General features: G+C 41.9%; 1 protein-coding gene across 1 annotated transcript in view; it reads right to left on the reverse strand.

The window, feature by feature from the left end:
* sdk1a (sidekick cell adhesion molecule 1a) overlaps positions 1-13,606 on the reverse strand; it is a 954,785-nt gene that overhangs the window by 339,809 nt on the left and 601,370 nt on the right. Inside the window, exon 6 of the mRNA XM_041207300.1 lies at positions 11,651-11,762. Coding sequence (XP_041063234.1) covers positions 11,651-11,762 — 112 coding nt within the window. The remainder of the gene's footprint in view (positions 1-11,650; positions 11,763-13,606) is intronic.

The following is a 13,606-nucleotide window of genomic DNA, read 5'->3' on the forward strand; positions in this document are numbered from 1 at the left end:
TGAGCGCATGAGTTTACAGTGATGAGATGGTTGCCTTACCCTGGCAGCATGGATGAGATCATTCATCCGTTTTCTGCACTGGATGGCTGACCTCTTGCATGCAGCATTGGCACTGACCACCTCTTCCCAAGCCGGAGTGGTGAGGCTGATGAGCCTCTTGCGACCATGGTGGGGGTAAAGGACATTGAAGTGGGCCTCCATGGCCTCTAGAAGGTGACCCAGGGATGCGCCATGGAGTTCTGATGAAGGGTCATACGGACTCGAAATGTCAACTGTATTCCTCTCCGCAGATGCTGTCACACCTGCTGAGTTTTTCCAGGTATTTTTGTTTTTGTTCTAGATTTCCAGCATCTGCAGTGTTTTGCTTTTAGAAAACTTTTGGCTTCATTTAAAATCTATTAATATTCTTTTCCAAATGGAATATTTTTTATTTGCCCAAAGGCATTTTCCTGTAAAAGCACTATTCACAAAACTATATGTGCATGCAGCACACTATTGAACAGAGATTAGTTATGTAATGTAACATTCCAGTTTTTTGCCCCCTTTTTAGGTCTCCCTGCAACACACCATTTGGCAATATTATCGCAGGACAATGCTGAAGTTGCTTTTTAGTTTGCTGCAAGAAAGTGTCAAAGAATGCCACTCATCATTCTTCAATTATTCTTCCTTTCCTCTGGGGAATAAACCTAACCTCCACTTGACAACCCCAAGATAGCTTGCTAGATATGAAAAATCACATTGTTGTAATTCATAGGGGCAAACAGTTTGTTATCACTCACTGGAATAGCATTTAGTCAACAAATGCACTGTACCAATGGACTGCCTGCAGTTCCCTAGTTCAACGCATCATTTAATCATTAGTGCTCTTCAGTGTAATGCCATATTCAGTCCACGGAGATTTCTTGTGTAATGATGCATTTATGCTTGGCTCCAAATTAGCATTATAATTCAGAAATCCCAGAGACCTTTCATAGAAGTGATGAAAGGATATCTGAGACAACCTCATTGGAAATACTGGCAGGTACCTGAGAATTTGAGAACACTTTTAGAAGATGAAATGTACCAATGATAATTATATCCACATTCTTTGTAGTGCTTCATATGGTGGTGTGGATTGTTATGTTTTCAAGAACTCAAAAGATATCTACACAGGACTAAATGAAATAACTTACTTGATTAAGTCTCTTATTTTTAAAATATCCGAATCATTGCGACTTATTCCTGCTCCATCAGTCAACTTTCAATATCAGATTGTTCAAACAAAAATAGCCTCTTCATTTTGTCATGTAAAACACAGGATAAGGATTCTACAGTTCAATGACAATGGTTATTTACTGCCACCAACAATAATGTTTGGATTACCATATATATATTTCTGAAACTATAAATGACAAGAGAAAGGATTCAAAATGTTAGACCATGAAGATGGTTAAACTTCCACTAGCACCATTATAGGAGTAATGCCCTAAAATTGCCTTAAAAGCGTCCTCAGTAATCAGACTGAATTCTAAGAATGGAAAAGGCTTATGTCAGTTAAACCATGAAAGCTTATACAAACAAAACATTACTTAACAAGTACAGAAAACAAGCCATCAAGATCACAAGTGACTTGTTAAAGGAGACATAAAGATATCCTACCTTACCTGCTTCTGCACATGACCACTTCGTGTGTAAAGGTCTGAGAAGCTAAGGGGTAAACAAGTGACCTGGCATGGCTAGGAAACAGTGCTACATTAGTTCTGAGGTCACCAAGGATACTAACAGAGCTGTGTGAAATGGTTGACACAGCAGGGATAACATCTTGTGCCACTCGGATTGGTCAGTAGAATTGAGGAGGCTTCTTTGAAAATTAAAAATATATAAGGTGGTGTTTTTAGCATTCAAGTTTTCAGTCCTTAATTTAGTTTTTATAATAGTCTTTGTAGTAGAAGGCAGAAATGTTTTTGTCTAGAAGGGTGCTTTTGTAATATCAAAAAATGCTACAGTAATGGATAAAGAGGATGTTTATAGGGCAGTTATACAAGCTAGATACAAGTATGTAGCATAGATGCACAAGTTTCCATGAAATCATGGGAGGTAAGATTTAAGCCAGCAGGTTTAGATACAATTACGATCTCGTAGATATTGATAACTTTTAAAAAGAGATGAACCTCCCAACAACTGATGGTAATCACCAAAGGACAGAATTTCACATTTTAAGACATTTACCGTAATAAAACAACTAAAATCAAAATAGACCAAATATTATTTAACAGGTAACCAATACATCCAACTAAAGAAAAGGTACTTTCACATGAACTAACTTATACAATCAAGATACCCAACCTGATGCAATATCTGATGGCCAATACCTCAGCTTCCACTGCAGCATAAACAACTTTAACCAGACGCCTGAGTACTGGAGAGGGACCTTAGAGTAAAGTCATGCATGGTCAGATTCCGGCCATGCAAACTCAGACTGCTGCCACCAAGCATGTGGATTACAGGCTGCAGGCTCTCACAGCAGTCCAGCAATCTGTCTTTCAACAGATTGCTAAGATTGCTGAGCCACTGCCCTTGGGAGTGGCCGTGGCTCCATGGAGTATGGACATGCTGAGCTCTCTCAGGTTGTCTGATTAGTCCTCCCGCCCCTGCCACACGACAAGAGCATTAGTTATTGCCTGTCAGTTAGCCAGTCCACACTGCTATCATCCATGCAGGAGTTCACAGCTGAGCCTTTTAGGATCGGAAATGCTCGCCATTCTTCCAAGGCCATTTGCATTCGCCCTTACACCGGAGTCATCAGTTATGTGATCAGCAGCCTTCCACCAGCAATGCTGCAGCCATTCGATAGCTGCATTGGAGCACTAGGACAGGCAAAGTCTCACGCAAGGCAGTCACTTACGGAATGCACTAAATTGATTAGTTGACTGATGTATACAATATACAACCACCTGATTTATAAATATGGCTTCAAAATCTTATTCTGTGCTATGTTTTATTTTTGCATTGTGGCCAAGTGGATAGCGTGATGGTCAGTGACAAAGGGAAGATAAGTTGTGAAACTGATGGTGAATGGGAAATTGGGGTTGCGGTTATTGGTATCATGTTCAAATTAATTCATCATGGACAACTCTGGCAAAAAAGGAGCGTGTACATTGCTTCTTCGCTTCCTCCTTTTTATGCCCCTGCTCCTGAGTTGTTAGCCGTATAGCTGGTGGCAAGGACTGTTCCCCTTCATAACGGCGAGATTGTGCAGCATGTAACAGGCCATAAATCTTGACACCTGCTCTGCCAAGTACTGCAGGGCTCCTCAAGAATGGTACAGGAATCAGAAGCGTTGTTTCAGCATACCAATGCTCTATCATATTTTTTGTGGTGGCATGGCTTTCATTGATTGCATGTTGTGCATGCTTGCGTGGGTTGCACACCAGAGTCATCAGTTATGTGATCAGCAGATATCTGCGACACTCACAACCATCCTTTGATTTGTCATAATGGCTTAACTGCAGCTTGCCCAGCAGACTGACTGTTGCCAGGGTATCAGAAGCTGACCCAGATGATTCTCTGAAAATGGTCACACCCCAATAGATTGTTGAGGGATTGGAATTCTTTTCAGTTGCAGTATAGGGTGGATTTAACATACAACAACTTGCAAAGCAACATGTAGTCAATGGCGCCATGGAGAAACTGCAATCCTACTGAAGCCGTGGGTTAGCTCTACTTGCTTTCCTCTGGAGAGAATGAAACATAGTCAGCTGTCAATAAATAGAGCCTCACTGACCTTGCTCAAGCAACAGTGGACAGCAAACTGGAAATTTTTAAAATATATTTCCAGCTCTAAATCAGCCTGGAGGATCCAGACACATAAAAGTTCATCGTCATAGTCACTTTGACAGCCATTGGCAAAGTGTTCCTTGTTATACCCTGCTCTGAGGTTGTGGCTGAAGCAAATAACAGATTTCAGTGAGGGTGCCCTTATGAAAGCACAGACATCTCACACACTTGTTACTCACTGAGCTTCCGGCAGGAGAATTGCTCCCTGAATGCCATGATGCCTCCTGCTCAGAGTACTTCTTCCCCTCCTCCTCCTCCAACTACCTCCTCCCTCTTCCAGCTGCTTGTTCTGCTCTGCACGCTCTCTGTTCATTCTTCAAGTCATGCGTACTTCAAGAAGATTGGAGTAATTTGTTTGTGCAGTAAGCTGAAGTCAGCTTTACAATTCGTCTGCTGACTGTGGACTGAGTCCCAGAGCTACTCCAGGATCTCAGCCACACCCAGCAATTAAACCTGAAAGTGAAAAAAGAACAGAGTTATTACACATCTAAAAAAATTAAGTAAAAGTCACATATTCTATTAAGGTTCACATTGCAGTCGGTGCCTTTATATTACACACACAGTTAAGCCCCAGATGATGAGCATCATTTAAGATGAATTACTTTACCATCAATTGGGTTATAGAGCTGGCAGCTGTGTCTCCAGGTTCCAGAAGCATTTGGCGGTGGCTTGACCTTGCCGTTGCTGCACCTCTGGGTGCTGCCTTTCGAACTGTAATGCTGGAAAATTATTAGTGCCATTCTCCCACCCAATGCTGCTTTGGTAGAAGGGGAAGGGATATACAGATAGACAAGTTACCTGACTCTGCCAGTGTATTTTCCAGCTTTATGTTTTGTGCTTCGAGCGTCTCCACCGTGGTGTAGAGCTGTTCCCCACCCCCCCACCCCCTCCATCATCTGCTACAGGGCTGCCCTCCTTTTCCTCAGTCATACCACTTTCTGCCGCCACTCTGCATTCTTCTCTTACAAACATGCGAACATACGAATTAAGAGGAGTAGGCCACTTGGCACCTCGAGCCTGTTCTGCCATTCAATAAGATCATGGCTGATCTGATTGGAATCTCAACCCCACATTCCTGCCCACCGCCGATTACAATTGGATGAAACATTAATCAAGAACATTAATTCAAAGACTCTGCTTCCACTGCCTTTTCAGGAAGAGAGTTCCAAAGACTCACAACCCTCTGAGAGAAAAAAATTCTCATCTCTGTCTTAGCATCTCTACTGTTGCCCTTGCAAGGGAGTCAAGAACAACAATAGAGATGCCTAACGGCCATGCAGGACTTCACAAATAATTAATCTGGCCAGACTAAGTCCCACAGCTATATTATGGGTGTTCTAAGAACAGAGAAAAGTATAGATCAATTCCAGCAACAAAAAAAGACATTCTAATAGCACATTTAAGCAGCACTGTCTCAAAAATGCAAACTTTCTCAATAGCTCCTCTCTCTATATTTCTCTACAAATTTATGCAAAGTAAATGAAAATGGATTTCCTAACTGCCCAGAAATACACATCTTCAGAACTTTAGGGATTATTGACTGCTGAAATCTCTCTCTCTTCTACAGCTGCCACAGTCCATGTGGATGGCTTCTAGTAGGATGGAGATTCAAACTGTCTGGTCCTGCTGAATACCATTTGCAATGGCCAATCATATTTCAGCTTTGCTGAGGTGTGACCAATCAGTATGAAGCTGGGGGAGATCTCAGATTTTGAGATTCGGGGCATGTTCAGGAACAGGCGCCAAAATCTCACTGGGCCAATGATTGGAAACCACTGCCGACATGGTTCCCTCAGAGCCATATTTCTGAAGCATGAATTTAAGGAAGCACAATTATAAGTTGAATGAAAACAAACGCTGAACTTCTTGTTAGGCCCTGGTTTCTCCCCCACTTGTCCCGCATCTCCCCCACTCTCCCCGTGATCCCCCAGAATGTCCCATGCTTCTGGCTCTAGCTCCCTCCTCTCCCTAGCTTCTCCCCAGCTCTCACTGCTCCCGGCAGCGGCACACCAGCATTCGGGCACTGCTAGGCCTCAGACCTCGCTCCACCGAGCATCACCAGCAGCCGTCCCCCCCCACAGGTGAGGGTGAGTCAGTGAGTTTGTGTATGTGTGTGAGAATTGAGTGAGTGGGTGAGAGGTGAGTGAGTGTGAGAGAGTTTGACTGTGAGGTTGAGTGTGTATGTGAGTGAGAGTTGAGTGAGGGTGGGGGGAGTGAGTGAGGGTTGGGCAAGTGATTGAAGGTTAAGTGAGTGGCGAGGAGTGAGGGGGAGCGTGAGACTGACGGTAGTGAGTGTAAGGGAGAATGAGTGGTTGATGGTGCCCAGGTCCCATACATTCATCAAGGCGACATTTCCCTGAGCGCTCGGGTCTCCTCCAGTTAGCTCAGCTACCTCCACCTCCTCTTCCTCTCCACCACCTCCACCTCCTCTTCCTCTCTGCCAGCTCCACCTCCTCTCTGCCAGCTCCACTTCCTCCTCTTCAGCAACTCCAGGATTGGCCGCGTAGGCATCTTGCACCACATGTACAAAAGCTATGGTGGATCCAGATGGCTGTGGTCACAGGCACATTCCTTCCTATTTCTTGTGTCTTTGCGTACGGTTCAACACTTAGAAATTCTCCATATATTATCATGTTGCCTGCAATGTAAATTCATTGTGCACAAATAAAAATCAGAAATGAAACAATTGATGAACATGCATATAATGGATTTTCATTTTGGAAACGGGTATTCTTCCAGTCCGTGAACTATTGCAGATTAATCACCTGCCATACCACTAGATTTTTGCCACTTGAAACAACTGTAGGAAATACCAAACACTTGTTGAATCATTAGAATAGGCAGAAGAAATCAACCAGCATCCAGCCTGTAAGTATTTGACAATCCTTTTAAATAGTGCTGGTGGAGAGGGAATGGTCATCCCTGTGCTAAATAGGTGTTTGGCTATGTGCGACCAAGAAACAGCATTAGCTGAAGCAATGAGGTCCAAAATGGCAGTGCTGGCATCAAATCAATGTTGCATGCTAATTAACAACATGACTTGCCCACTTTGCAATCTTCCAGAAGGCATTCTCTTTGTGCACATGAATGCTCTCGCCCCTGAATTTTGCGTGCATGCCTCAGGCAACATTTTGTATTTCAAATGATATCTATGACACTTAAATAATAGGCGCTATGATCTGTATTTTGCAATGAGATGGTCAACAGTGTTAGTAAACAAAGGACATTCACTTGAAAATCATGTCTTATTATATTTGGAATGAATACTTAAGGTCTTCCGTCTCTAAATAAGAAAATGGTGCTGTTTTCTTAAGTTGGTGAAATGGGACAATGAGCTTTCAAAAACACAGAAATACAATTTGGAAATAAATGGTGAATAGCAATGAGCTTGAATGCATTTTCAAGGGCATCTTTCAATTTTCAGTTATTATAATAATTGGATAAAAAGTAGTAGCTAATTAGTTACACAACCTTGTTCTAACAGGCTGCCCGTGGCCATATTCCAAGCCATTCACTGGACTCTGAGGCCAGGATTTCCCGGTCGGCGAGTCGGGGGGGTGAGGCCCACTCGCCAACATGTAAGGTGACATGGGATGACGTTGGGCAGAACTCCTGACATCACTGCACCCCATTTCAATTTTCAGGTAGGCGGGGGCTCAGCAGAATCAGCTATGCGCCCACCAACCAGTCAATGGCCAATTGAGGCCATTGACAAAGTGGTTAAACTAATTAATGGACCTGCCCGTCCAACCTTAAGGTCAGTGGGCAGGCCAGGAATCCTGATGGGCATTAGAAAAAGCATGAAACCCCATCCACAGGCAGGATAAGGTTTTATGTAGGTGTTATAAAATGTAATTAAAGTGTATTTAAAAGTGATGGACATGTCCCAACATGTGACAGTGTCACATGAGGGGACAGGTCAGGGAATTTTTCTTTCTATTTTTCAGATTTTTTATGGTGGAGCCGATCTGCCTGAGGCAGTACTTAGCCTCAGGGAGATGAGTGTGCTCTTTCGTGCACACGTGCGAAAGAGCGCACTCTCGGCTCAGGGAATCCCCCCCTTGCCCGCACAAGGAGTGCATAGCGCTTCCTGGCGGATGTCACAATGGGCCAGCCTTAATTGGCCCGCCCACATAAAATGGCGGCACGCTGATCAGAGGCGCATCTCCGTGTGCCTGCTCCTAAACTTCCCCCCCAACGGGGGGAAAATTCTGCCCTGAGTTATGGTGGGAGGCCCTGGAATGGCAAAGGAAATTCATTTCCATTGTGTCCATTTTAATTGTATTCGGTGTTCGAATCTAATTATATTTTTCATCAGTTTTATAGCTGTCAGTGTTATTCTGTTTGGGATGTTGATTTGGATAATTTAAGGTGAAAGTGACTGTTTATTGGCAATTTTTCAACTTACACAAAAAAACTTCCATTACCTTCCTTATCTCTCATCTTTGGTGCACTGAATTATCGGTTTGGCATTTCTAAAATCAATTGTGTTCCCAATGTTTAGAGATGCAATTAACAATAAACAAAGTCTTGAACAAGGTCAAATATCAAAGTTAATGTTCAGAAATACAGCAGTACAAACAAATAAATATAAGGCAATATTATGATGCAGCCGACGGTAAAGGCTGAGTTGTTCAAATCCCAGAGGGAAACTTGAAAAAACTGGTATTACTCATTTTTGCGATTTGTATGTTTCAAGGTGCAGGTTTTGAATTCAGTAGTAATAAGACCACCAAGTCGCAAGAGTTTTTTTTATAAAACTAAATTAAACGTTTACTAATACAATAATGGTTGTAAGTACATATACACAAAATTACTACTATAATAACTACAAATTAATTAATAACTACTAATTAATCTGACTCTCAGTTAGACCCCTGGTAAGGCAACAGTAAAACACATAGATTTAAACAGAAACCTGGCAAAGCGGACCCTGGACAGTCACATTCAAAATGAGTTTTTTTACAGCTCTGGGCCCTTTCAGGCAGACTTGAGGCTAAAAGGCTGGAAGCTTTAGATCTTAGAATCCCTTCTCCTTTTACCAACAGCCTTCTCTTCCTTATACATATTTTCCTCTTTGAATGCAAATGCTCATTGTCACTGGGTTTTTTTTTAATTTTAAACCTAACAATAAAATCCTTTCATAATACCCACTTTAATAGTAAGCTTTTTAAAAAATAAACACGTTGTTTCTGAGCTTCACCTGGTTAGATGTAATATTTCACCCATTCTTTTGAATGGTCTATTTAAAAATGCAAATTGCCCCCTTTACACCTCATCTTCTATTTCCCTATATTTATCTAAGTACCAATTCAAACCTACTTCTCTTCTCTACATCAAAGCCTCTAGACCAGCTGGCTTTAATCCAATTAAGACACATATACACAGCCACCACTAAACTCTATTTCAAAATAATTTCCAATAATGTTATAGACATTATTATATCTTCTTGACAGTAATAAATTTCCAGTGGCAAAACAGACCAAAATTAAACTATACCATAAATCATAGGCGTAAGTAAATGGAGATATTGTAGGATGTTATGTGGTTGCATTTTAACAAATGTCTAACAGAATCTAACAGAACAAAAAGGAGATGAAAATCTGTAGGACATAATTCTGATTGTTACTTTGGCTAAGCAGCAGCTTGTGCCTTCCAATGTTGTCCTGGTCGAAGTATGGTCAGTGTAAGGGCACCAGTTTAGTCAGGATGTGATTGCATGTGCCATCATGGATAATACACTGTCATCCACCTATCTTCGGAAAGGGAGGTTGCCTGAGCATTAGCTAACTTAATTCATAACCACAGCAGATCCATACTTCAGATGACCAATCTGTTAAAAACAAATCCTTCTCTTTTTAGATCCAAGCCAGTTCCCTGGAATGCTCCCCATGGAAGGGGACCACATCTGTTCTTGTGGACGCCAGAGTGCCTAACTTCACTGGGTGTACAATCCTTCCCACTGATATACATAGATCTGACTGAGCCAAAGGAAAGGGAACTCCTGACATAGGGAGATCCTACCTCCAGCCGCAGTCTTTGTCTTGTAAGGGGCCAAATGGAAGTTCTATCTCTGATAAGGTTATCTTCTGGGAGGTTCTGCCATCACTAGCCAGAGTTACAGCTATAGATTTGCAGAATCGCCAAGAAATTTCAGCCACAAGTGTCTCAAAAGGTAATACAATCAGAAAATCATGTGCAATCCTAGGCATTGTCCACATTTGTATAACTTTCAGTTAGACTTCAACCTGTCATCCCACCCCAAGTTATTTTCCTTGATCGAGCATCATTATATCTGCCCATTGCTGCTGGTAAGGGAAATTCTGGCAGGGCTACAGTGGGTACTGTTACTTGAAAAAGAGGGTAAAAGGGACCAAAAGCCCCGGTTGTTCAGAGAGTCATTTAAATTTTTGGGCTTTGGACTGAACCGAAGTTATAGAATTCAGCCTAACAAGATGGATTGGCGTGCATTATGAGGACCTTTCCTCCTGAAAGTGACTTTGGCAGGGCCTTCTGTTCCAGCCCTGGAGATTACTGACACTCTTCTCCTGGCTATCCTGGAGCCTGGCTGATAGTTGGAAAATAACATGGGGTTGCACTGTAATTCATGTACAGTAGGTGGGTAGGAACCACCGGTGGTCATCCAGTGAGAGGAAAATCCAGTTCAGGGTGGACAGGCCACAACAGATCTGATCGACCCATTTCTATTGCAGCTTGCTGATTCTGCCAAACTTGCAACCTTAGATGGCTGGGGGAATTTGACCAAGGAATCCAAATGTAATTCAGTTAAGCATTAAAACTAGAATTTCTATCTAATAGTCATAAATGTATAGCTTTGATCCTAACAGTCAATGGAACATGGTTGGGGTAATAAATTGGCTTCAAACTTGATGTATTGCCATGATAAATCACTATGCCTATACTTAGGTTATTGTGCTTTAAGTGCTCTCTTCTACCTATGGCGACATAACAGTATTACGTTTGGCATTACAGTATGACAGGCTTATACATGCAAGTTTCATTATAAAGGTGGCCATAATAATTTATACTAGAAACAGCTGTCAGAAAGTTTGTGCAGAACTGAAAGATTTTAAAAATTTGTTAGTATGCACACAAAAAATAAGACAAAATGAGGACTTTTATCTTCACTGTCTGTGTTGCTCTCTTATTCTCTTTTCTGCCTCTGTTCCCTCAACTCATCATAGCTTCTTTGTCCGCTTCTGCTTGTTCCTTTCCTTTTTTACTTTTGGGTGGCAGGTGGTGGATGGTATGGCGTAGTGTGAAAGATAAAGGAGCTATTAAATGTTGTATTTAGGATGGGAGTGAGAGTCTTTAGGCTGAGACCTTCCAGTCACCCCGCTTCTCCCCCAGGTTATCCATTTCCTCACACTTCTCCCTTATCCTTTCACCTTCCTACTATCCCACCACTCCAGCACTCTTAAAGTGGTTTAGTTTGCTTTCAGAATTCAAACCCTTTTTAAAAAATAAAATTAGAATGAAGGGAGAATTTGCCTGCCTTTCTCTCTATTTGTGTGTCTCTCTCGCTCACCCTAAATATATAACCTCTTTGTCTGCCAGATGGGCATTAAATGAGAAGCTCAACCTGAGAATTATATGTAATTAGCATTGACCCTAACACAAGCAGGCTTTAAGATGTTGACTGTTTTTTAAAAAAATTGAATAAAGATTGACTGACTGCTTCTCTTTTGCTTTTGGCTTAAAACATTCTCTGACATTTATAGAAGATAAAGAATATATAACAGGTGTACAGTCATTACTTTTTTCTTTACGGACCAGCATTCACCAATACATACCTCGTTTTTTTTCCACTAACCTTGCATTGGCAACACATTCTAAAGTGACCTCACTTGTGCCAGCGACTATACTGGTGTTTTTCGGAGGAACAACAATTGTTGGTGCCACAGGGTCAGCTGGGTCGCCAGCATCTGTACGGACAAGAATGTAAGTTACAAGCAGAGATCAAAGGGCAAAGGATCTTATCTAATTTTATCGCAAATGTTGTGTGGATATTAGAATGTCAAACATGCTGGCTCAACTACCTTGCACATTACGCTTACTAAGCTCCCAGGTCATTTCTAAAACCATCAACCTTTGTCACAAATTTGAATTTGAGGTCACACAGAGACATCACAAACAATGCCGTAATGTCCATAATAGAAAAATTCTTCTCAATGATGAAAAATATAAAGCAAATTTTAGGTGTAAAGTGATCATTTTGTAATTTTTTTTACCAGAAGTTACAGAACCATAACTGAAATTTACTGAATCTCGAGTCGACTGAAAACAGACCCTGAACTGGAACTCACTCTCTCTCATACACACAGAACCAGAATGATTCTGATTTATATGGTAGGATATGAAAAATAAAGAGGCAAATTAAGAAAAGGGAAATGCCACATGACCAAAGCAAACAATTTTCTCTGAATGGTAAGGAAATCCATCTGCTGTTGCCTTTGAATTATCTGTGGTCTATCAAGAAAAAAAAAGTTATCACTTTGATTCTTGATTTAATAGCACAATCAAATTTGGGATACAGTTTGCAGCCATTCAACTTCACATGGCTGACACTGTATTCTGGGGGGCAGGATTTTTCAGTCGGCGTGCGGGGGTGGGCCTGACACACTGACGTATAAAATGACACGTCCCAACGTCATCACGCTCAGTAGTGATGTTTCGTTCGGTGGGCGCGCAGCAGAGTGGGCTGCGCCCCCAACGATACGTAAACGGCTATTAAGAAATTAATTGACGTATTTGTTAATGCTGCCCGTCCAACCGTTACGGCTGGCAGGCAGGCGAAAAGGCCAAGTGGCCTTTGCGTTTTTTAGGAAACCTCATCCAAGAACGGGATGAGGTTTTCTAAAACTTTTATTTAATAAGTAAAATTTTTTCATAAATATAAAAACATGTCCCATCTCATGTGGCTGTGTCATATGGGGGGCATGTTTAAATAAATTTTTAAACCTTTTATTTAAGGATTTTAATATCGATTCAATCTCCCTGAGGCAGCTCCTTAGAGCGCGTAAAATGGCGGCGCGGAGCCGACTGCAGGTGGCGACTGGATCCGCACCAGCCCCCATCCGCTCCCGCCAAGCCCATCCGCCATATGAAAAATTCTGCCCTGGGTTTTTATTTTATTTAGTCGTGGATTTGGATGTCGCTAGCAAGCTCAGCATTTATTGCCCATCCCTAACTGTCCTTCAGAAGGGGGTGGTGAGCCATTACCTTGAACTGCTGCAGTCCACGTGGTGTAGGTTCTCCCACAGCACTGTAAGATAGGGAGTTCCAAGATTTTGATCAAGAGCCGATGAAGGAATGGCAATATAGTTCCAAGTCAGGGTGGTGTATGGCTTGAAGTTGGTAGTATTTCCATCTGCCTGTTGCCCTTGTCTTGCTAGGTGGTGGAGGTTACAAGTTTGGAAGGTGTTATCAAAAAAGCTGTGGCAAATTGCTGCAGTGTGTTTTGTGGATGATACACGTAAGGCACAGCTGATGGTAAATGCCGAGCTGCCCAAATCTCAAGGGGAAACTTGAAACAGCTTCCAAAATGGTTTTGAAATTTGTATATGAGGAGAGGTTCCTGAAATTTGTATATGAGGAAATTATGTCCCTGGCTACTTGTGATGAGTTTATAGTCAGGTAAACGTTTATTAAAAAAGTTAAAGCAAAAATATCCAAGGTACACTTAAACACAAGAATGGCTTCACACAGTAAACAGTACTTTAAAACGATTCCACAAGACTCTAACTACCCTCAGAGCTAACCTTCCCCT

Source organism: Carcharodon carcharias, chromosome 15, assembly GCF_017639515.1.
Source record: "Carcharodon carcharias isolate sCarCar2 chromosome 15, sCarCar2.pri, whole genome shotgun sequence".
NCBI lineage: Eukaryota > Metazoa > Chordata > Chondrichthyes > Lamniformes > Lamnidae > Carcharodon > Carcharodon carcharias.